This window comes from Rutilus rutilus (assembly GCF_951802725.1).
Source record: "Rutilus rutilus genome assembly, chromosome: 19".
Taxonomy (NCBI): domain Eukaryota; kingdom Metazoa; phylum Chordata; class Actinopteri; order Cypriniformes; family Leuciscidae; genus Rutilus; species Rutilus rutilus.
This window is the reverse complement of record NC_140232.1, coordinates 707,875-733,244: the sequence shown is the minus strand read 5'-3', so window position 1 is coordinate 733,244 and position 25,370 is coordinate 707,875. Positions and strand designations below refer to the sequence as shown.

Here is a 25,370-nt window from a genome sequence, read left to right as displayed (position 1 = left end):
CTCAGCACGTCAGAAGTCAGTAAGTCCAGAGCGAACTCCAGATCTCGACTCATGCTTTTAGGCTGTGCTCACACTGGGCGAGATTGGCTGGATTAAAAGTTAACCAACTCTGTTAGTGCGGCTCATTTGAATAAGTGTGAAGTTCTGTCTTTAGTTTTCCTCCCAGAGTTGTTTCTGTGAAAGAAAAGGTAACATATTCTGTCAGCGCACGTGCCAGGCTCAGACTACATGAGTTTTATGCTGATTTATGCCTCTCTGGTTACGATGATCGGCCCAAATAACCTGGTAATGTGAGCCGTTCACAGATCAAATCTTAAAACTCCTGATCTACTCACAGAGACAACTGGGTCACCCTGATCATATCCAACATCTCTGAGATTTAGGATTTTAAACTGGGATGAATACTATGATTACATCAGTACTTTCACATTGCCGTCACTTTCCCGCAGGAACACACTCCCTCAGCCGGACTGAGTGGCAGAAGAGCTGATGCATGACTGGATTTAATAGAGGACTGGACTCAGTGTTTCTGCCACTCAGTGTTTCAGTGTTTGTGCCCCTCAGTGTTTCTGCCACTCAGTGTTTCAGTGTTTGTGCCACTCAGTGTTTCTGCCACTCAGTGTTTGTGCCACTCAGTGTTTCAGTGTTTGTGCCACTCAGTGTTTCTGCCACTCAGTGTTTCAGTGTTTGTGCCACTCAGTGTTTCAGTGTTTGTGCCACTCAGTGTTTCAGTGTTTGTGCCACTCAGTGTTTCTGCCACTCAGTGTTTGTGCCCCTCAGTGTTTCTGCCACTCAGTGTTTCAGTGTTTGTGCCACTCAGTGTTTCTGCCACTCAGTATTTCAGTGTTTCTGCCACTCAGTGTTTCTGCCACTCAGTGTTTCAGTGTTTGTGCCACTCAGTGTTTCAGTGTTTGTGCCCCTCAATGTTTCTGCCCCTCAGTGTTTCAGTGTTTCTGCCACTCAGTGTTTCAGTGTTTCTGCCACTCAGTGTTTCAGTGTTTGTGCCACTCAGTGTTTCAGTGTTTGTGCCCCTCAATGTTTCTGCCACTCAGTGTTTCAGTGTTTCTGCCACTCAGTGTTTCAGTGTTTCTGCCACTCAGTGTTTCAGTGTTTGTGCCCCTCAATGTTTCTGCCACTCAGTGTTTCAGTGTTTCTGCCACTCAGTGTTTCTGCCACTCAGTGTTTCTGCCACTCAGTGTTTCTGCCACTCAGTGTTTCTGCCACTCAGTGTTTCTGCCACTCAGTGTTTCAGTCCCTCAGTGTTTCTGCCACTCAGTATTTCAGTGTTTCTGCCACTCAGTGTTTCTGCCACTCAGTGTTTCAGTGTTTCTGCCACTCAGTGTTTCTGCCACTCAGTGTTTCTACCACTCAGTGTTTCAATGTTTCAGTCACTCCGTGTTTCAGTCACTCCGTGTTTCAGTCACTCCGTGTTTCAGTCACTCCGTGTTTCAGTCACTCCGTGTTTCAGTCACTCCGTGTTTCAGTCACTCCGTGTTTCAGTCACTCAGTGTTTCTGCCACTCAGTGTTTGTGCCCCAGTGTTTCTGCCACTCAGTGTTTCAGTGTTTCTGCCACTCAGTGTTTCAGTGTTTCTGCCACTCAGTGTTTCTGCCACTCTGTGTTTCAGTGTTTCTGCCACTCAGTGTTTCAGTGTTTCTACCACTCAGTGTTTCAATGTTTCAGTCACTCAGTGTTTCAGTGTTTCTGCCACTCAGTGTTTCAGTGTTTCTACCACTCAGTGTTTCAATGTTTCAGTCACTCAGTGTTTCAGTGTTTCTACCACTCAGTGTTTCAATGTTTCAGTCACTCAGTGTTTCAGTCACTCAGTGTTTCTGTCACTCAGTGTTTCAGTGTTTCTGCCACTCAGTGTTTCAGTGTTTCTGCCACTCAGTGTTTCAGTGTTTCTACCACTCAGTGTTTCTACCACTCAGTGTTTCAATGTTTCTGCCACTCAGTGTTTCAGTGTTTCTGCCACTCAGTGTTTCTGCCACTCAGTGTTTCAGTGTTTATGCCACTCAGTGTTTCAGTGTTTCTGCCACTCAGTGTTTCAATGTTTCAGTCACTCAGTGTTTCAGTCACTCAGTGTTTCAGTCACTCAGTGTTTCAGTCACTCAGTGTTTCAGTGTTTCAGTCACTCAGTGTTTCAGTGTTTCAGTCACTCAGTGTTTCAGTCACTCAGTGTTTCAGTGTTTCTGCCACTCAGTGTTTCAGTGTTTCAATGTTTCAGTCACTCAGTGTTTCAGTGTTTCTGCCACTCAGTGTTTCTGCCACTCAGTGTTTCAGTGTTTATGCCACTCAGTGTTTCAATGTTTCAGTCACTCAGTGTTTCAGTCACTCAGTGTTTCAGTGTTTCAGTCACTCAGTGTTTCAGTCACTCAGTGTTTCAGTGTTTCAGTCACTCAGTGTTTCAGTCACTCAGTGTTTCAGTCACTCAGTGTTTCAGTCACTCAGTGTTTCTGCCACTCAGTGTTTCTGCCACTCAGTGTTTCAGTCACTCAGTGTTTCTGCCACTCAGTGTTTCTGCCACTCAGTGTTTCTGCCACTCAGTGTTTCTGCCACTCAGTGTTTCAGTCACTCAGTGTTTCTGCCACTCAGTGTTTCTGCCACTCAGTGTTTCAGTGTTTCTGCCACTCAGTGTTTCTGTCAAGCTACTGTACGGGTCCGTTGGAAAGCAGAAATGAGTCAAAGCAAGAGTGGCTTCAGTGAGTCGAGTGAAACTGGGATAAACACTAAATCTGTGCAAACTAGACCATCCATTTGATCAGAGTCTAATCTAATCTGGGTCTGGTATGCTTGTTCAACAACACCGAAAGCGTTTCCATATCTAAATGGCTTTTACATTTTTGTTTCATAAAGAAAGTCATAAGTATTTTAATCACAAAGTTAGTACGTTTGACTGTGAGTCGGAAGGTTTCATGGCTGTGAGAGTTGCAGTACTGGTGTTGATCTGACTGTAGTTTATGACTGTGTGCAGTGTTGCATCGAGCTCATGTGAAGACTGAGACCACCTGAGGCTTTCACTGGGAAGAAATAAATGGCTTTTTACGGTAGATTAACCTTCGACCTTTACATGAGCAGTGACAGACGGTGTCTCAGTAATGGATGCCCTAGTACAGTGCACTCAGAGAATGATAAACAACTAAACTTTGACATATGCTTCATTTCAATTGCTTTGTACAATGCATTTAATTATTGTGAGATTTAGGTGGATTCAAACATGTTTAACATGAGATTGAGGGAAGGTCATATAATTGATGCTAAGATCAACAGAAGTTTCAATACTAAGCAGTTCAAGCTGAACATCAGTCGTTAAGTGCTGTCGCCCTAACGAAGAGATGCGGTTGCCATGGTAACTGCTGTTGATGCTCACCTGTAGGTCAGGATCCTCCACGTGATTCAGGTGGGCTTCCTCTGCTGCTTCCACCAACCTCTGGAGGCCAAGACAGACTGATATTAATCTCTCTATCACACACACAGACACACACTTCAGTCAATCCCTTTGTGAAATAATAGAGAAGACTAATCTGTTGTCTCTTACAAATATCTTTGCATTATGAATGAAAACAGAAAACACTTAAATCCAGGGCTGGCCATTGATTTTGCTGACGATGAATAATGTGTTTTAATCACAATCCCTCCATGTTAATATAGAGATGTTTAAACAGATTCTGATTTACACTTCAGGAGGTTCTCTTTAAAATAAAGGTTCTTTATCTGCATCTTTGGTTCCATCATGAAGCATTAACAACAATCCTGGGAAGAAAACGTTTTTTTTAAATGTTCTTTTTAAGAACTGATCACTGAAAGGTTCTTGGGTTATATGGTATGGGAGTGAAATAAAAGTCACAATTGTGTGTTATAAAGTCAGAATTGTGAGATATAAACTTTTTCTCATAATTGCATGTTTATATCTCGCAATTCTGACTTTATAACACGCAATTTGGAGATATAAAGACAGAATTGCATGATATAAAGTTGCAATTGCGTGTTATAATCAGAATGCCGAGTTTATTTCCCAAGGACCAAACTTTATGCTGATAAAGTCTGATGAAGTGTCTATGTGAGAATATCCCTATAAATTCTCTCTCTCTCTCTCTCTCTCTCTCTCTCTCTCTCTCTCTCTCCCTCTCTCACCTTTATGGCCTCAGCCTTCTTGTGAAACATCTGCTCCATTTGCTTAGCAAGTCTCTTCACCAGTTTGATTCCATCAATCTCCTCCACCCTCACCGACTGCTCAAACTCCTTGTACTTCTATAGAAACAGAGACATTTGACAGTGACAATCATAAAACAAAACATTCCGGTCCTTGTTGCTCATTGGCCAGCTGTAGAAACAGATGTGATGTCAACCTCACTGCACAGCACCCATAGACAAGGCCACTGCATTTTCTGTAAAGCTGCTTTGAAACAATATGTATTGTGAAAAGCGCTAAACAAATAAGTGTGAATTGAAAACAGTTGTCAAATATTAAATGTTTAGCTACTTACGTCTTACCACACACTCTTTCGCTGTTAAAACTAAAGCAGTAAGCCCCGCCTCCTTTGATCTGATTGGCCATCGCACTCATTCTGATATTGACGAGCGCTGTTAGACTTCTGAGGCAGACCAGGCTACAAATGTAGCATTTAAAACTTTTTGTCATCCTAACAATATGCAGAGCGGTGCATTATAGAGTGGCAAAACCCTGTCATTTCAACAGGAATCCACACAATCAACAATTTCACGTGAGAGCGAAAGACACAAGATTTTGCAAAAGGTTGAGTCATTTGCATTCGCTGCATTGACCAACAGAAAGCTGCTTAGTTTGACATGACTTGTATGCGAGCTGTGCTTCATACATCACTACATTACTGGCAATAGACATTTTTGCCCACAAAATTTCACTGACATTTCATTACTTTACTGCACCTTCTTTAACTGTCATTTGCACTGCAATGGCAATTGCACCTTAAAGTCCCCGAGTAGTCAATAATTGTATTTCTAAAAACTCATCTTTGATCACCAAAATGATATATTTAAACGATTTTTGAACTCGACCATAGAATGTAAAAAAAAAAAAGATGGACGACGCCCCTTCACTCTCTTCCATTGGTGAAAAGTGAAGCCGCCAAAGTCCTTATATGGCTCTGACATCCTGCGCTGATTTGGGACCCGAGTCTGCACAGTAGTGAACATGAAGTGAAGCCGATATCAGGTCCCGCCCACACTCTCACACGCACACACACACACACACACACAGACACACACACACTCCCACAGAAACGGTTAGTACAAAGTTTACTGCTAAAATAAACAGTTATGGACATGTAGAAATGAAAGTCGAAGCTCCAATCTCCTCCCGAAAATCCCACAAAAAGTCTGTTGGTTCATCAGTGACTACTTCTTTTAGAGAAGCTGTCAATCACAGCTGTCAATCATGATGTCACATTCCGTTTTTATAGCATCAAATAACTAACTAAGACCAAACTTATTTAAAAAAAACGAACACTTAAACTTACATCAACATGATAAAAACTACCTAAAATTACAGAAAACATCTTTGGAAAAAATGTATTTGAAGTGTAATTTGATTGTTTCGTTTCCATCGCGTCCCATTAGATTTCATGCAGAGGGCGGGGTTAATGAGCTATACTGGGACCAGCCACCGGGAGGACGATCGAGACTCAGGGTTTATGAGCTATACTGGGACCAGCCACCGGGGGGGCGATAGAGACTCAGGGTTTATGAGCTATACTGGGACCAGCCACCGAGGGGGCGATAGAGACTCAGGGTTAATGAGCTATACTGGGACCAGCCACCGGGAGGACGATCGAGACTCTGGGTTTATGAGCTATACTGGGACCAGCCACCGGGGGGGCGATAGAGACTCAGGGTTTATGAGCTATACTGGGACCAGCCACCGGGAGGACGATCGAGACTCAGGGTTTATGAGCTATACTGGGACCAGCCACCGAGGGGGCGATAGAGGAGCTTTGGCATCACTTTTCAGGACTTGTGCGGCACGCTTGAACTCGACACCCTTGCTTCATTTAGCATACGCGGTTCTATGAATATGCAAATAAGCCCCGCCTCCACTCACTCAGCTCAGAGATCCACTGGTTGACGATCACACGTTGATCTGATTGGTTACAAGGTAGTTTGTGACGTCAGAAACACCAGCGATTTCAAAGCGTGTGTTTGAGACTGTCTTTGGTTCACTGCAGTTTTAAGGAGGAAATACTCAGCAATGGAGTCGACTTATGAACTTACACATGGTTTGTCTTAAAGCTGTAATGAAATTTTTTGATTGCAGTATGAATCTCCATTTGCAGTAAGACTTTGAAATAATATTATAGCTGACTTGTGTTTCTGAACTAATGTGAACACTGTGAGACAGCTGAAAAGGGAACCTCTGACCCCTTGGGATCAGAGGTGGTCCCATTTGGGACTTCTGAGTTTGTAGGAATAAACTCTGAAGAATTAGATCACTAGAAAACCTGTCCTTCTATAGATAAGAGCCGGCCTGTAAGAGACCTTGGAAAAGATATAAAGGCTCTGTTTCTTCCTCCCTCGTTGTCGCACTTGTTCCACAGACTGTACTTGTGACTTCTGTGTGGCAACTGGGCCTTCTTGCAAGAATAAAATACTTTTTAATGATCATTTGATTTCAGAGTGTCTCTTACGCAGTGATGATTGTTTAATGAGAATTTATGCCACAACAAAGCATATTAAAAACACCACATAGACACAAACATTAAACACTGGATTTTACCACAGGGGGACTTTAAGATTTTAATAGCTTTTTTTTATTTGAACTTCTGGTTAGATCTAAATGTCACTGCCTCTGTACTCTGTAGAACAATAACAAATATTGAATCTAACTAATCTAATGATGTTTTATGGTTTAAAATTGTATTAATTTTGTTTATATTTATTCTGATGAGCAGTGTTTAGTTTGTTTACTGTAAGGACAGAGAAGGGAAGAGACCGTCACAAGTGTTCATAGCTTATGTGGGGATGAAACTGAATCTAATCCTGTTCCTGCTCCCATAACCTCACTCTCAAAACCCTTCAATCCACTCCAGTCCACTCGAGGCCAAACATTATCTCAAAGGCTAGAGACGTGGCTCTTCACTCGACTAGCCAAGCATCTGTGTGTGTCTTCCCAACTAACAGGGAACATTTTCAGAACTTTGGGTAACATTTTCTCAGTTGTGAACAAACATTATTCTAGTAAAGTCTAGTAATGAACCAATGTTATCTGGTCTTTATATAATATTCTCAAAACATTAGCACAAAAACATTATTTCCCCTTTGAAGGAGAACTCAACACTGTGTCATGTTGACACAACGGGAACGCTCCACATGTGCCGGTGTCTGAAGTGTGTGTGTTACAAACCAATCTTGATTGGCTACCGCAGTCAGGTGATGTCACATGCGTGCCCGGCAGGGTATATAAAGGCGCCAAGAGAAAAAAGTCATCAGCTTCTTTGTCTTCAAGAAACCGTTTGTTTGTTGCAAGCCTACCAAGCTGATTTATTAAAGGATTTCGGTCCGGGCGAGGGATTATCTCCAGATGTGGTCCTTGGAGCTCCACCATACGACTGACCTGCCCCGCGTTCCACCAAGCAGGAGCCCCATGCCGTCGGGCACTCGTTAGCTACGATGGTTGCCACAGAGAGGCACTTATGGCTTAACCTCTCAGGGCTCAAAGAAAGGAAAGAGCTTTTCTCCTTGACGCCCAGTTGTCGTCTACTAGGCTTTTTGGCACAGCTGTCGAGGGAGTGGTCCAAAAGTTCACAGAGGACATATTTAACCCTTTCGCACGTACGATCACACCGGTGTGATCAGTCTGGGCTGGTCCCTGGAGCGTACGATCGATGTGCTTTCGCGCATTGGCTGGCACTGAGCCAGAGAGGGACACGCTCAGCGCTTGTCATATATCACAACTATTCAGTGTTTCCAACAACATAATGTTTATTTTAGGTTTCAGACATTTAAATTCACATGAGTATTAAAAAAAACAATACATTTAGAGTTTGTAAAATACACAATGATGTCTATGGAAGAAGCAATAATAATCCTTTCCATTATAATTAGATGACACGTTTTATTCATATTAGAATAGAATAGAATAGAATAGAATCGGGCATTTATATAGCGCTTTCATATGTACTACTGTACACCCAAAGCGCTTTACAATCATGTCAGGGGATCTCTCCTCAACCACCACCAGTGTGTAGCATCCACTTGGATGATGCGACGGCAGCCACAGTACAACGGCGCCAGTGCGCTCACCACACACCGGATATAGGTGGAGAGAGGAGAGAGAGTGATAGAGCCAATTCAATATTAGATACACATTGTGTAAGTAACTTTAAAGTTTACTCTATTCTTCTTCCAGTTCACCGGCCACTTGTTTGAATGTATTTTGGGAGAAGTGGATGAATTCACGTGTTGTAAATCCAACAGATCCGATTCTCCGAACTGCGGCACAAACTAACATGGCGGCGCCCATCGCGCATTTAGCTCAACTAACGCGATCATTACAAAGACGTTTAAACAACAAAACACATCCACTTGCACATATTTCACAATCGGAATATCAGATATTTCATGCTATAGCTAACAAATTTGTGAATATTTTGAAGAGGATTCAGGGCTCGAGGTGGCAACCTCACAAGAAGCCAAGAGAGGATCTAATGGAAGTAACCACGGCCAAAAGGCAAAGAAAGCCAAGCACTTAGAGTCCCTTTTTGGTTTAGAGGTGGTAGCAATATGCTCCTTATCACAAGGTTGTTGTAGATGTGGATGATGGCCAATACCACAACTTGTATCCCACATCCTCATTGGTCACCCATCCCCCTCAGGGACCAGGAGCGCAGAGCTGTTAGATAAATGTACTTCAATAGACTAAAAGAGTGGACAATCCTGCTTCGGCGTCCCACTATCTTTGCTGTCGCCTTCTATGGCATGGAGCTTGGAGAGACATCTGCTTTTCGTTGAATCACATTCATTTAGGAAATAACATTCTGGCACTTCCTTTGTGAGTGGACTAGTAGCTAGTCCTGACCTCTGACCTGTAATGCTGCCTGAATCATAATCATACACTGTTCGTTCGTTGGCCAGAGGAGAACTGAGCGACTGAGTCAGGTTTCTCGCAAGGTTTTGTTCTCAATTCTGTCACTGATGGAGTTTTGGTTCCTTGCCACTGTCCCCTTTGACTTTTGGCTTGCTTAGTTGGGGACATTTAATATTCAACAATATTATTGATCTGCCTGCATTGACACCATTATATGAGAACTGAACTGAACTGGACAATGACACCACAGTTTTCTCCAGAGTGGCTGTATATATATATAAATGAACTAAATTAATAACTTTTTTACAACAAAAATGAACCATCACTGAACTTACTGCATTATTTCCCTGTTATCTCTGTAAAGCTGCTTTGAAACAATCAGTATTGTAAAAAGCACTATATAAATAAAGGTGACTTGACTAGTGACCCCCTCTCTGTCCTTCGCTGGTACTGCATGAATGGGCAACCATCAGCTAACAAAAGCTACTTGGTAGAGAACAGTATGGGAGCACTATGGCACTGCACTCTCTCGGTAGCCCCTCCATACTGGAGGTAAGAGTCAGATGATTATACTTCGACTAGTTCCCTAGTACCCCTTTTCCACCAAGGCAGTGCTGGTGCCGGTTCGGAGCCGGTGCCTACTCGCGAACCAGTTCTTTGTGTTTCGACAGCCAAAGAACCGGTTCTCGGCCAGGAAAATTGGTTCCAAAGTGGCACCAACTCTTTGCTGGACTAGAACCGTTCTTTTACCACGTCATGCTTACGTCGGGGGCTGGGGGCGGGGTTACTGGCGAACTTCTTCTCGAACGTAACGTACCTCCGTCTATAGAAATCCAGACGAGCAGCACAAATGTGTTCCAAATGTCGTCTTCTGACCCCAATATAGGATCCAAAGCCAGGAGAAACATTTGCAGAAAGACGATGTAGTCCGCCATTGTAATTGTTATGCATGAAGTTGACGCAAGCGTTTCTGGGAAAGCTACGTATGGCAACGTACACAGTGACATAACAACGTCGTTCGCTGGGCTCCCTAGTCAGTGGAAAAACAAACAGGTTCTGAGAAGGTTCGCAAGTTGAACCAACTTTGAACCAGCACCAGTTCCGTACCAGTTCTTTTTTGGTGGAAAAGGGGTATAGGAGACCTGTTATTGGGTGGAGCCCTTCCCTAATGGTTCGGTGCCTGAGTTCTTTGGCCCTCAGAAGAAGTCAGGCAGTTATACCCCATGATGATCGGTGATAGAGAGCAGGAGGATGTTGAACTGAAGCTCCACCCTGATGCTCTCTCGCCAGGTCTCCTGAAAATGTTGAGATAGGTAGAGCAGGCAGTTGAGGGAACAGGGGCTGAATCCGAAATCCCCCATACCCTTAAATAGGGCATTATTTGAGGGTACAGCCTTTTGTAGTGGTGTCTGAAACCATAGTGGACGTTATTGAGTACACATTGCACCGCAATAACGAGCGTACAACCGATGTACACTCAATGACTGTCCGAATTCGCACCTTCAAGTGAACAGTATTAGTGGACTAACATAGGGAATAGTGAATGACGGTTTAGGGGGTGATTTCAGATTCAGGCAGGGTTCCCTCCTGAGGCCTCTCCCAGTCCTTAGGACGGGATGCTGAATACTTGCTTCCTCAGAATGGGTTGCCCACTTGGAGCTGATGGGCGAGGTTCCGAGTAGCAAGCGGATCAGTTACAGTATTGAGCTGTAGGGCACAGTGAGCAGGCATTTGTTCAGTTTGGCGTAGTCGGCGTCCATTCCTACTTTTCACTGAACTTTTCACTTAATTCTCAGTAACATCATTGTTTTGGTCACTTTACCATGAGAAATCAATTAATCATGGCATCATGCATTTGAATGACTGCATGCACACTGCTATTAAGTTTAAGATCAGCTGATGCAACATAAACAAAAGGTTACTGAGCTCGATTTTAATGAATACGCACAAATCAGTGACAGTATGAGGATAGATTTGGCTGTAGAAGGATGCTAGTTTACATTTTTACTGTTTCCCCTCCAAAGGGGATGCTCCAGCAGAGATGAACAAACGGGAGCGGAGGAAAATTTGCATGAAAGAAGGCCCTGGAGAAACACAGTTAATGGCCCATGAACAGGGGGTGATGGAATCCATTTACCAACAAGCTGGTGTGTTGAAGAGGCTTTGGGAACTGCACATATTCAAAACGGTGACTTAAAATGAAAGGGTATGAGGTGAAAGACAACAGGAATACACTTCTCTGCTGTTCGGTTGCCAGGTATTGTTATTGTTCTAACTGTTCTGGATGGTTCCCAGCTGACAAAAATATGTTCTAAGAATGTTATTATTATCTTCTCATTAAGTTATGAATGTTATTTCTGAACATTCAAAACACACAGTTTTTTATGTTTTTTTATTTAATTATTTGTTATACAAACATTAACCCTCTGGGGTCTGAGGTGTTTTTGGGGTGGCATGCCCTGACATTTGTGCTTTTTTCAGTTGCTTATAAACATATTAATGGCAAAGGTATAATTACACTCTATTCAGCACAAACAGGGATACCATAATATGTGAGAAACATGTATGTACATGTTTGTATTTTTGAGAGAATAATGTTTATGCATGCTTATAAAAAAAAAAAAGTTTCTGAAATAAGGCCACAAAACACATACTAAATGTGTGTCCACAAGACTTTTGACTAATGGATGTTGTTGCCTAGAGTTTTTGCTTCAAAATGATCTGAAAATCATCCTTCCTAATCATTCACATAAAACAATACATTGATTTAAACTTTGTAAGACACTTTTTGTTTGGAAAGGCAATATGTGTGTGGGCTTGAATGATCATGATGAATGATGTGGTTCACACCTGAGAAGACAATGACCCGCATAATGAGCTGCATAATGAGCCTTTCATTCAGGTGTATCAGTGAGAGGGTACCACAAGAAAGAATGTAAGGACAAAAGAAACACACATATGTATATATATATATATATATATATATATATATATATATATATATATACAAATATAAATGAAAGTCAAAAGCAAATTTTTTGTACATAGTCATACCTGGAAACAAATCCTGTTCAAATAGGCTATATGGGCCATTCTACAGAATTGGTTCAAAGTTAGAGTTGGAAACATCTTGAATTTTTTTTGTCTTTTTCCACAAATTTTGTATGCATGCAAATTGCATAATATCCAAGGTAAACATTTCTAGTAATTGTGCAGTTAATTCTCATACTGTATTTTCTGAAAGTTTTGGAATATTTCCTCTCCCCAAATGTGTCACTAGTAAAAAACAACAATAAATAATTTAATGAGAAGGCTTATATTGACCTATTAAGATTTTCACGCCGCAGAAGTAGCAGTGCTTCGCCTCCTGAGAATATAGTTCCCAGTATATATACGGTTAGAAGACGGCTGTGTGTCATGTGACCTTGTTATTTGTACACACTGTGACTATACAAATATAAGACATTTTAATATCAGTGTCGGGTCAGATACTTGTCTAGATTTCTATGCTCACTTATGTGAGTTTATTATAAACAGCCACTTCTAAAAACTATTGTGCTAAAATAGTTTCTTTAATATAGTTTTCTTTAATGATAAATTAAAGTTATATCAATAAGTAATTCATTAAAAGACACATACTGTACATCATACATGAAGCACGACCTTCTGTATGCCTAATAAACACAGAGATGTGAGTCCCATCCGATTCGGTACATCGGGTGATAAGAATTGTAACTCAAACGTCATTTAGAAAACTATAGTCCCGTCTTTAAAAACATCTGTGCAAATGTCTCTTTTTTTTGGTTACATCCATACTTACGTTTAAATTGAATGCCTTCCACAGCACTATTCTTTAACCATACATTTTGTACTGTACCTTTCCATATATAAAGTGTTTTTACACCTTGTGTGTCGTTTGGAAAATGGTTGTTAACCCACCGTTTTACTAAGTCAGCATGATCATACCCCGTGTATTTTAAAATGCTTTTATATAATAACACATAGTGACTGAATGTCAGGTAATGAACCTTCTAAAATGTCCCACTCTACTGTATGTTTGCCACGCTGGTCCTATTTTAACAGTCCGGGGGTGTTTAGGTGCTGTCGCCTACACATCACATCTGCACTTCAACTAGCACTGAGTTCACAAGCAGCTTTTTGATGGTGCCCTGAAACCGAGCCTGTGTGAAGTGTGTTGTGGAAATGGCTTAATACATACATTTGAATAGAACTGATTGAATTATTAGGGCAAATCAGCAGTTTAAGCAGAATATTTGGACTATTTAAGGTTTAGTATTTCTCACCTTATATTTCTATAGGTATTAAATTGGGTATTTGCACCAAGGTGTGACTAAAATGAAGAGTGAATGAAGAGAAAAGAGTATGTAGGCTATTAATAATGCTATGAAACTGTAAAAGATGGGCTCTTCCCACTATATCAATCCCAAAATCAAAGATGCTTCAGAAGGTTTCAGAGTAGGATGTCATCAGTGTGAATGTGAGCCATTAGACAGAGACCCAGAAACCTAAAGAACACAGCTCTGCCGTCGGTAAAGAAGGTTTGCCATCATCAGCTCCTGCGTGAGCAACAGGACGCCTGCGCTCATTCATACTTCAGTTTGCCAGATCATAACCATTTCAAATATAACAGGCACATTACAGTTAATCATGGCCAAGACATTTCATACAGGCCTACATTTTATTCCCAAAGTATTCAGAACAAAAGTTCAATCACTAAAACTTACACAGCAACTAGTAAGTGACTATGAAGGTTTTGATTTTGCCATAAAACCAGAATAACGAGGACATTTAACTCTTTCCTCGACAGCGTTCCAGCACCAGCATTTCTGATCATTTTCACAAAAGTTTCATGGCCCCCAGAATATTTTGTTGTCTGAACAGTCAATATATAAAATATATCTGCTTTTAAACAAACAAACATTTTATTCTCGTTTCATGGATTATTTCAATATTTTGAACAAAAAGTCTTCATCCAGAAGGGATTCAGAGCGATGATTAAAACACAGATGAAGTCGATCAAGTTCATCAACACCTCAAAGCTTCAGTCGTTAACTCTTCATGGTTCAATATTTCATTCAGTAACATTAGACCGTTTTGATTTGTTTAATGTTTTATGATCGCTTCTATCAATGTTTCTATCGCTGCTTCTTCTTCTCCTGTGTTTTGATCTGGAGATTCAGTACTCGTTCAGCAGTGTGTGTGTATGTGTATGTGTGAGTGTATGTGTGTGTGTGAGTGTATGTGTATGTCTTGTCTATATGGTTTATAAGGACACAAATGTATAAAATGTCATGAGTACTACAATGTAAACTTCCTGTGTCCTCGTAAAGCTTAAATGGCTTAAAAACAAACTAAACTGTTTTTTTAATTATTATTCAAAGGGTTTCGGTGATGGCAGGTTACCAAAGTCCAAAATAAAACATTTTGGAAAGAAACGCTCCATGAACGACGTATTCATAATGTTTTTGTGCTAATGTTCTGAGGTCATTACTAAAGACCAGATAACTCTGAACAACAATCTGTTAATGTTACTGGAAGAACGTTTGTTCATAACTTTGAGAGAACCTTGGCAGAACGTTCCCTGTTAGCTGGAATCACATGTCTTGTGTCTGGTTTGTGTATCACAGCTGTCTGCTTACAGGGAACAGTTCATCCGGTCTTCAGAAGCTCATCCCAGTGACACTAATGCCCTTTAAAGACAAGCATGACAGTGCAGAATACAGATGGCTGAATATGATTCTGTTGTTAAAGATGTGATTGAAGAAGTGTTTCACCCAGTGCTGTAGTAGGGCCATACAGTGATCTGCATTCACATTCATTTGCATACTGCTGAAAGTATCTATAATTAACCTCACTGATTGTAATGGGTAATACGGTATTCTCTGATAATGGATACCTGTGATGATATGTGAAGGAAGACATCTCGAACATTTTGTTCTTTGCACATAAATTGTCCTTAAGTTCATAGGCAGCAAACTTAAACCTTTCATGCATTAATTATGACAGTCTCAGTCAGGATTTTTTTCTGATGTGTTTTTAGTGCTTTTAGGAAATGAAAAACAAGATTTGAACAAATTTCTTTACACATATTTTCACGTATTAAACATAATACAATAATCCCAGCAAAATGTATTTAAGAAACCAATGAATAAAATTGTATAAAATCATGTAAAAACTATGAAATAAATACAAAAAATATGATAGCTTCAATTATTGCAAAACGCAATTGAGTTTGTTCCCGCTTGAAGAGCACATGCAGAACTTATTACAAGCTGAACTTTGCGAGTCTTTGATATCAGAACATGAGGACGTGATTCCATCAAAGATCTGAAGGAACAACTCTGTGGAAACGCAACTCAGACTGTGTAGAAAACGCTCACGCTCCCTCCAGTCTACCAGAGTATGACGATTTACCCTTATTAGCTGATAATTCTACTTTAGCGCTCCTCTCTGAGAAAACCTCAGACTGAAATCTACATTGATCTATTGATGTTTTCAGACTGTGGAAAAACTATTGATCAAACTAGTGGTTTTAAATCTCATCTGAAATTAGCAGTGTTGGGGTAACGCATAACAGGTAACATGCATTACATAATCAGGTTACCAGTTGGTGTAACGGGTAAAGCAGCGCATAACAGGTAACATGCATTACACAATCAGGTTACGTTTTGATGTAGCGGGTAAAGTAGCGCATTATAAGAAACATGCATTACATAATCAGGTTACGTTTTGATGTAACGGGTAAAGTAGCGCATTATAAGTAACATGCATTACATAATCAGGTTACGTTTTGATGTAGCGGGTAAAGTAGTGCATTATAAGTAACATGCATTACATAATCAGGTTACGTTTTGATGTAACGGGTAAAGTAGCGCATTACAAGTAACATGCATTACGTAATCAGGTTACGTTTTGATGTAACGGGTAAAGTAGCCCATTACAAGTAACATGCATTACATAATCAGATTACGTTTTGATGTAACGGGTAAAGTAGCCCATTACAAGTAACATGCATTACGTAATCAGGTTACGTTTTGATGTAACGGGTAAAGTAGCGCATTATAAGTAACATGCATTACATAATCAGGTTACCAGTTGGTGTAACGGGTAAATCAGCGCATAACAGGTAACATGCATTACACAATCAGGTTACGTTTTGATGTAGCGGGTAAAGTAGCCCATTACAAGTAACATGCATTACATAATCAGGTTATGTTTTGATGTAGCGGGTAAAGTAGCGCATTATAAGAAACATGCATTACATAATGAGGTTACGTTTTGATGTAACGGGTAAAGTAGCCCATTACAAGTAACATGCATTACATAATCAGGTTATGTTTTGATGTAGCGGGTAAAGTAGTGCATTATAAGTAACATGCATTACATAATCAGGTTACGTTTTGATGTAACGGGTAAAGTAGCGCATTATAAGTAACATGCATTACATAATCAGGTTACGTTTTGATGTAACGGGTAAAGTAGCGCATTATAAGTAACATGCATTACATAATCAGGTTACGTTTTGATGTAACGGGTAAAGTAGCGCATTATAAGTAACATGCATTACATAATCAGATTACGTTTTGATGTAACGGGTAAAGTAGCGCATTATAAGTAACATGCATTACATAATCAGGTTATGTTTTGATTTAACGAATAAAGTAGCGCATTATAAGTAACATGCATTACATAATCAGGTTATGTTTTGATTTAACGAATAAAGTAGCGCATTATAAGTAACATGCATTACATAATCAGATTACGTTTTGATGTAACGGGTAAAGTAGCGCATTATAAGTAACATGCATTACATAATCAGGTTACGTTTTGATGTAACGAATAAAGTAGCGCATTACAAGTAACATGCATTACATAATCAGATTACGTTTTGATGTAACGGGTAAAGTAGCGCATTATAAGTAACATGCATTACATAATCAGATTACGTTTTGATGTAACGGGTAAAGTAGCGCATTACAAGTAACATGCATTACATAATCAGATTACATTTTGATTTAACGAATAAAGTAGCGCATTACAAGTAACATGCATTACGTAATCAGATTATGTTTTGATTTAACGAATAAAGTAGCGCATTACAAGTAACATGCATTACATAATCAGATTACGTTTTGATGTAATAAAGCATTCTTACGGAATCACAGTATTTTTCTGATGTAAATGCAAATTACATTCTAATAACACATAAATTTATTTACAGCCAAAAAAAAAAGTTACTGCTAAAGAAGAATTTATAAACAATAGTCAGAGTAATAGTATGAATTTTAGCTGAAAAATAGCTAGTGTTGCATAACGTCCAACATAGTGGACAAATGATTAATCAGAATTTCCTCCCAAACAAAAATCACTACTAAAATGTAACAATGATATGAATACTTGATACAACATTTTTTTTGTTTGCCTGCATGTATGATGGATGGATGATGCACTAGTGTCCACTGTAGAGGCTGATGTGCTGTCCACTGTAGTGAAAGGGTTAAATACACTTAACTCACACACACATGCAAAAGACATGATGTTTAACTTGATTTACATCACTCCTTTCTTCTATCAAAAAAGTCAAGGTGATAATTGTAAATCAAATCAAATCTTGGCTGAAGTGGAAAGTGCAAATCCCCTTCTATCAATAGAGATCAATTGTGATGACTCATTCTGTATTTGATGACTCATTCAGGAGTCTCATCAGATTTTCTGTCTAAATCCATTTAATTAATACAACCGGGTTGTAAACGAAAAGCTATTGGCTATTTTTTTTTTTAAATACATACAGAACTATGTCAACACAAAGGACAAATTAGCTATTCGAGCCATGTCGCAGGGACTTAGACCTAGACAAAACTGGGTTTACCCCCAAAAATATATAATTCTGTCATTATTCACTTATAAGCATATATATGGCACACATATGAACATTTTAAGCTGAATATTTATATTGATCAGGGAGATATTGATCACTTCCTGTGATACAGACACACACACACACACAATAACATACTCCTTGCTCATCCGTTTCCCTTGATTTAACCTTGAAACATGAGATATTTCCAATACCAGGATTATTTCAGCTTGAGCAGTGCAAGGTGTGATGATGATGATGATGATGATGCAGAATGAGACGGCACAGTTTGAACACATGCATGATAATAACAGCGGATAATATAGAAACACATATTCATTCAATGTAAAGAATGCTTGAGATGGAAAAAAGAGGAGAGGTGAGAGAAGGGTAAAGACTGATCAACACATACAGGAGATGAAAGACATACGCAAAAAATCATATATAAACAAAGAAAGAACAAAGTGAAGCCAGATTTGCTTTACATGAAGGAAAGAGTTTGAAAGAGCCCAACAAAACTATTAGCATACATTAAGGTAAGAGTTTAATGCAAGTTTAAATGTTGAAACTATGAACATTTAACTGTTCTTGGGACAACAAGTATTTTTGGGTTGTTTAAAATATTGCAATTTGTACAGTTTGTTATTTAAAATATCATAAAAACTTTACAATAGAGTGCATTAGTGCTGCCCACTTTTTCAGCGGAGTTAGTTTTTCCATTAATTTCTCCCATAGGGATTTAAAAATATTCTTTGTTAAAGAGTTATAAGCCATGAACCGAATCAACCAGCTACGAGGAGAATCATAACATTACAGACTTTTATTTGGAGCGAAAATCCTGAGCGACGTGCCATTCTGGGGTATTCTTTGGTCCCATCAATGGCAATGTCAACTCAACAAATCTCCGATTTGGCGCAGTCCTCGCCCAAACGATATGGGAAATTCGCAAGGACTGCCTGATCAAGGACGGGACAGGCCAAAGAAGTTAGTCCACAAGAAGAGCCACAACGATGATGGATGCGCCACATCCTAGACTGCTCGGAGGCTCATGATGCTCTCGCCAACACCTTTTTCAAGAAGCGACCCTCTCACCTCACAACCTATTCTAGCGGTGAGCGCTCCACACAAACATGTACTACTGGATGCTAAGTCGCAGAGACCTGAGGCTAGTGATCAATGCCAAGGTGATCCCTTCTGACAACATAGCCTAACGACATCGGACAGAGGACAGAGCATGAGCAAATCAAGTGTTGGAAGTGGCCCGAACACAAGAACCAAAAGCCCTCAACACCCGCAACATTGACTCTGATCAACCAGTGGAGCCCTTCTGGAATGAAATCACCACCCAAATCCACGAAGTGTGCACCAATGTGCTGGGAAAGACGAAGCGGGAAGGCGATTCATCGACAAGGCGACTTGGTGTTGGACAGAGGAAGTCCAAGCAGCAATCAAGGCCAAGAAGATGGGCTATAAGGCCTGGTTCCCAACACGTCTGTCCACGACCTCCGGCAATACACTGTGTGCAGAATTATTAGGCAAGTGAGTATTTGGACAATGTCATCATTTGTATGCATATTTTCCAACTTCAAGCTGTATAAACTTGAATGCTTATTGGATTTAAGCATATCAGGTGATGTGTATTTGTGTAATGAGGGAGGGTGTGGCCTAAGGGGATCAACACCCTATATCAAGGCGAGCATAATTATTTAGGCAGCTTCTTTTCCTCAGACAAAATTGGCCAAAAAAAAAAAAAAAAAAGAGTTTTAACTGACTCTGAAAAGTCAACAATTGTAACAAGTCTTTCAGAGGGATGCAGCATTCTTGAAATTGCTAAGATATTGGTGCGTGATCACAGAACCATCAAACGTTTTGTTGCAAATAGTAAACAGGGTCGCAGGAAACTTGTTGAGAAAAAAAACACGCAAATTACCTGCCAAAGATTTGAGAAGCATCAAATGTAAACCCATTATCCTCCAGTGCTGTCATTTTCCAGAACTGCAACCTACCTGGAGTGCCCAGAAGTACAAGGTGTTCAGTGCTCAGAGACATGGCCAAGGTAAGGAAGACTGAAACCCGACCACCAATTAACAAGACTGACTGTTGAAACGTCTAGACTGGGCCAAGAAATCTCTGAAGACTCTCTGATTTCTCAAAGAAGGTTTTATGGAGTGATGACATGAGAGTGACTCTTGACGGACCAGATGAATGGCCCCGTGGCTGGATTAGTAACGGGCACTTCCACTCAGACACCAGCAAGGTGGAGGTGGGCTACTGGTATGGGCTGGTTTTATTAAAGATGAGCTAGTTGGAACTTTTTTGGGGGTTGAAGATTGACTCAAAATCAACTCCCAAACCTACTGACAGTGTTTAGAAGACACTTTCTTCAAGCATTGGTACAAGAAAAAGTCTGCATCTTTCAAGAAGACCATGATTTGTATGCAGGAGAATGCTCCATCGCATGCATCAAAGTACTCCACTGCGTGGCTAGCCAGTAAAGGCCTTAAAGATGAAAGAATAATGACATGGCCCCCTTCCTTACCTGATCTAAATCCTATTGAGAACATGTGGGCCCTTCTTAAACGGGACATTTACGGTGTAGGAAAACAGCACACCTCTGAACAGTGTCTAGGAGGCTGTGGTTGCTGCTGCGCAAATACCCAGTAGCAATAGCCAAGCCGATGAACTACAATGACCTGTATGACCAACTGGATACGCGGGAAGGGGTGAAAAAGATCTCTCGCCTCGCCAGCTCTCACCACAATCCTCCCGAGCCATTGGCCAGGTGACGCACGCCAAGGACGCAAACCATCAGCTCCTCCGAGACATGCCAGCCATCTTCCAAGGATGGTGAGACTACTTCTTGCAGATCTCGAATGAAGAGTTCCCACAATCCACCAATTCCCACCCCTGAACCCGTTTCTGAACCCGTCTCGCTGATCACTGTAGCCGAAGTACTGGTAGCCATCAAGAAAATGAATAATGGCAAAGCAACCAGACCAGACGATATCCCAGCCTTAGCCTGGAAACTAATGGGATGGCGGGGAGCTGAGATCCCGGCATCACTCTTCAATCGGATGATCACAGAAAACAAGACCCCCCGAGCCTGGATGACCAGTGTCACAGTGCCAGTCTGGAGAGCAAAGGGCGATCTGAGCAAATGAACCAACTACAGACCCATCAGATTCCTGTGCCATACGATGAAGATCTTTGAAGGGATTCTCCTACCGATGCTCTCCGAGCTGCCCAGCTCCTCGTGGGGAATCATCGAGAGAAAAACAAGAGTCGGCATGGTGTTCCTGGACCCGGAGAAGGTGTTTGACCAGGTCAAGTCAAGTCATCTTCATTTATATAGCGTTTTTAACAAAGTAGATTGTTCCAAAGCGGCTTTACAGAGATACAAGGATAGTTTAAAGTAACAGAGATTGTTTTGGCTTTATAGCAGTTCTTTAATAAAGTTATTTTCCAGCTGAAGTTAATTTGATTGATTCACTTCCGTCGCAACGATCATTAGTTATTAACTTAGGGGCCGCTAACACGACACCGTTCTAACAGGAAACTCTACACAGACTTTAAATGCGAAACCTGTGAGAACGCTGATGGCGTGCACATGCGTATTACCAGTTCAGTCTATTGGTATGCGCGTTTGGATATATGTGTGCAGGTTTGTAATTCCCTACAAACCAAGCCTTAAAAACTACTTGTCTGGCCTTAACATTTTGATACAGAATTTTATCACTTCGGGGTAGATACGCGAACCGAATTTTCCCGACAACGCTTTATCTGTAGAGTGGGAAAGGGATCCTCCATAAGGAGAAACTAGTTGACTAGTTGAAACTAGGTCACACTTGAACTGATATCGCACCAGGTCCCTGAGGCCTACGTCCGACGGACACAATTCCTCTATCCGGATACTTCCAGCGTAGTCCGCTGTGGGAATCTCACCAGCTTTCAGCATTAGCGCTGGAGTTCACCAAGGATCGACCCTCTCGCCCCTTCTACTCATCCTATGCATGGATACGGCAACAGCGGACATCCGATCGCCACACCCGAATCCAGTACACAAACCGCAGGCACCATCATCGTAGACGGTCAAGACGTGAAGAACTTGGACTGCTTCAAATACCTCGCCTCCATACGGCATCAGCCTCCCGGACGCACGTGTCAGCGCCGCCTGGTTAAAGTCCCGGGAGTCCTATGCGATCGGCGAATGCCCACCCGTCTCAAGGCGAAGATCAACAATTTACTTTCTACGACTTCAGGGGAAGCAAAAACCATCGATTAGCACCTCGTCGCTCACAGTACGGCTGTCTTTAAAGGGTTAGAAGCTATTGTTCAAAATCAGTTTCCCTTTGAAGAAAATTACGTTTTTGCTTCTGGAACTGTTGCACTCTACAGGGTTTCATTTGTCTATAAGGTCACGCACACACACACACACACACAAAGCAGTGTGTGAGCCGCAGGACACACTTACACCAGTTCATTCACATTACTCTACTTTACATTCTCAGTCTCTTCTCTTTCTCCGTGCACATTTCTTCCTCTAGGCCTCTTGTCATACGTCTCTCTTTTCTTCCCTTCTGTTGCCCTCTACTCTGTTATTTTCTGCTCGCTGCTTCTCTGTCTGCTCACCAGGCATGTTCTCTTTCTTCTTTTTAACCCGTCACACAGATAATCTGCCCCTCGGGCTCCCATCTTCTCTGCTTTAGAAGCACACACACACACACAGGCACATATGCCACAAACATCCACTGTCACTGTCTTTTCCCTTAATATTAAAACAGTTTGAACTCCAACCAGCTCAACGGTGACGAAAGAAAATCACACTAATCACTCATAACATCCATCTGATCCATTACAGAAACGCCAGTTACAGTAGATCTGAATAACTACATGTGGTACCATGACAAATAAAAAAAGATAAATACAATATTTGAGTTTCTTCTTGTTTCAGAACGTACAGAGAACATTAAAAAGTAACATTCCCATAATGTCTGAAGAATGATGCAATGGAACGTTCCCTTAACGTTCACATAACCAAGAAAAACAACTTTTTAAAAATGCTTGTTGGGTTAACAAGAAAAAATATCTGTCAATGAGGTCAGAAAAATAAACTTAAATCAAAGGAAAAACAAGTTTATTTGTGTATTTGTATTTTTGGCAGATGGACACATTTTTCAGAAAAAGAAGAATTAATATCTGGCCTTTTTGATTCTCGGGTAAATGTATCGTAATCTTGAATTTTTAGATATTTGTACTGAAAAACAAGACAAATATACTAAGTAAGAAAATAATTTTGTGCAGTGTAATTTTTAAATTGTTGAATTTTGCAAAGTATAATTTCTCCATTCTCAAATTCATGAAAACTAATTCCAAAACTAATTTGTGAACAAAAAAACAAAAATGATAGATTAGAACTGTTGGATTCTAAGGCATTTATTTTGGTATGTCCAACTCAAACAATCACTTGATATTCAGAAATGTTATTAAGGAAGCATAGTCATTTATTATAGTGATATTTACAAAGCCACTGAGTTATTTTCCTCTATAATCGCAGGCCTTGAGTGCTGAGAGCTCACTCGCACAACACTGGCGATGGAAGAGCGACACACACCCGAGAGGAGCGGAGCGGTTGCTGCTCGTGGGTGGTTTAATTAGCGTAGATTGTGTGTGAGGAAGAGTGTGATAACCGAGAGCTGCAGCAACAGAAGCACACACACACTTTTCTGTGCTGAAAGGACCACAAGAAGAGATAAAACCTTATATTGATAGTCAAAAATAGCATGTGTGTCCCTAAAAAATAAGTACATGGCACAGCGTTGGTAATACTTTGATATTTACCACGATTCTCACCAAATTCATACACCATGACAATGACAGGGTACACTTCAGAGAACACCATGGTACACTGCAGCAGAAAACCTGTTAATTATAGTGAACTACCTTTTGCAGCAGCTGAGAGCCAGAGTACTTGGCCGCGATGGATTTAATCTCTCCACCAAACGCAGAAGCCCAAAGTTTCACACTAGAACCAGGGAACAAAAATATGAAAATATGAATTTGAAAACATGAACATATTTGGCTAAGAAAAATAAGCGCAACATAATTGACAAGTGTATTTCAGCTGCTCAAACCGCATTTTAAAATCATGTATAATCATAATTATGTGTATTTGACAATCTTATAAAGATTTCATACCTTTTTTTTTTCTTTTTTTTGCAGTGATCAAGCATTTCTGGTTCCACAAGGAAACTTTCAGTGATTAAATGAACCATATGTTTCATAACTTGAAGAACATTTTAATAATCTAAAAAAATAAAAATGTTTTTTTTCCACTATAATGAACCTTTTGTGGAATGGAAAAGTTTCTCTTTATGGAACCATTTGCAAATAAAGAACCTTAATTGTTAAGAGTGTATTTAAGCAAATATATCTCCTTCAAAATATAATCGCCTCAGTTAACTTTAGAATCAAAAGAAAAGTTTAAAAACTTTTGGAGGCAGAACTGCTGAAAAGGTAATTACACAGAATGTTAATGTTGATTCATGTCCGCTTTGTAGGATCAGTGTGGGCGTAATTTGCACAATTATGTCTGACAGCAAATACATTTGTGACAAAATGACAACATTTTAATATTCCTTTCTGTCAGCAATAGTTACACAAAATCAACAGAGCAAACAGCATAAAACAGCTCATGTTTGAGTAATATACTGAGTAAAGTGTACTCACACTGACAGGGGAATACCTTGAGGAGACGCACAGACGCTGATGTTCAGTGTAATCCACAGGAGGAACAACACACACTTCATGCTAATCATGATGTCCAGATCTTCTGAAGAGATGAAGGATGGTCCGTTCACAAACTCATCTGCAGACTAGCACTGCTTACAGCACATGTGTGTGTGTGTGTGTGTGTGTGTGTGTGTCCAGTCGGAGATGATGACGACGAGGGAAGCGCGTGCATGTGTCTGTGCTCGTGCTGCAGTTTCTCTCAGATGAAGTGCGCGGAAAGAAAGAGGAGAGAGTGTCATGTCTTCCCTCTCTTCTTCTTCTTCCTCTTCTCCGGGGATGAGAAGCTGCTGTTCTTCACAGGAGAATCCGCTGTCTAATGATGCGATGATGAAATAGTGAACAAAACGCGACGCGACGCGACAGAGAGAGTGGAAGAGACTAGAGATGCGCTTCACTCCTGTAACCCGGTGGCTGGGCGAGCAGGACCTGGGCCAGGGCTTACACGCAGATCATAAAAATGACTTTCTTTTATTTTTATGTTTATTTTCATTATTTTCAGAAAAATCTGTTCGAGGAACGTTTTTCGAACGTTCCCAACATTATTTCTGAATGTTCTCTGAACGCTACATCAGTTATGTATATATAATGTGACTGTTAAGGGAACATTCCATTTGATCATTTGATCATTTTGCACACATTATTA

At 40.6% G+C, this 25,370-nt stretch overlaps 1 protein-coding gene across 1 annotated transcript in view; it reads right to left on the bottom strand.

The window, feature by feature from the left end:
- Positions 1–24,995, bottom strand: part of cacna2d3a (calcium channel, voltage-dependent, alpha 2/delta subunit 3a) — a 122,867-nt gene extending 97,872 nt beyond the window's left edge. Inside the window, exons 1-4 of the mRNA XM_084389743.1 lie at positions 24,665–24,995; positions 23,879–23,960; positions 4,134–4,250; positions 3,370–3,429 (exon numbers count right to left, since the gene is read on the bottom strand). Of these exons, the coding sequence (XP_084245869.1) occupies positions 3,370–3,429; positions 4,134–4,250; positions 23,879–23,960; positions 24,665–24,753 (348 nt within the window). The 5' untranslated portion in view covers positions 24,754–24,995. The remainder of the gene's footprint in view (positions 1–3,369; positions 3,430–4,133; positions 4,251–23,878; positions 23,961–24,664) is intronic.
- Positions 24,996–25,370: the final 375 nt, after the last annotated feature.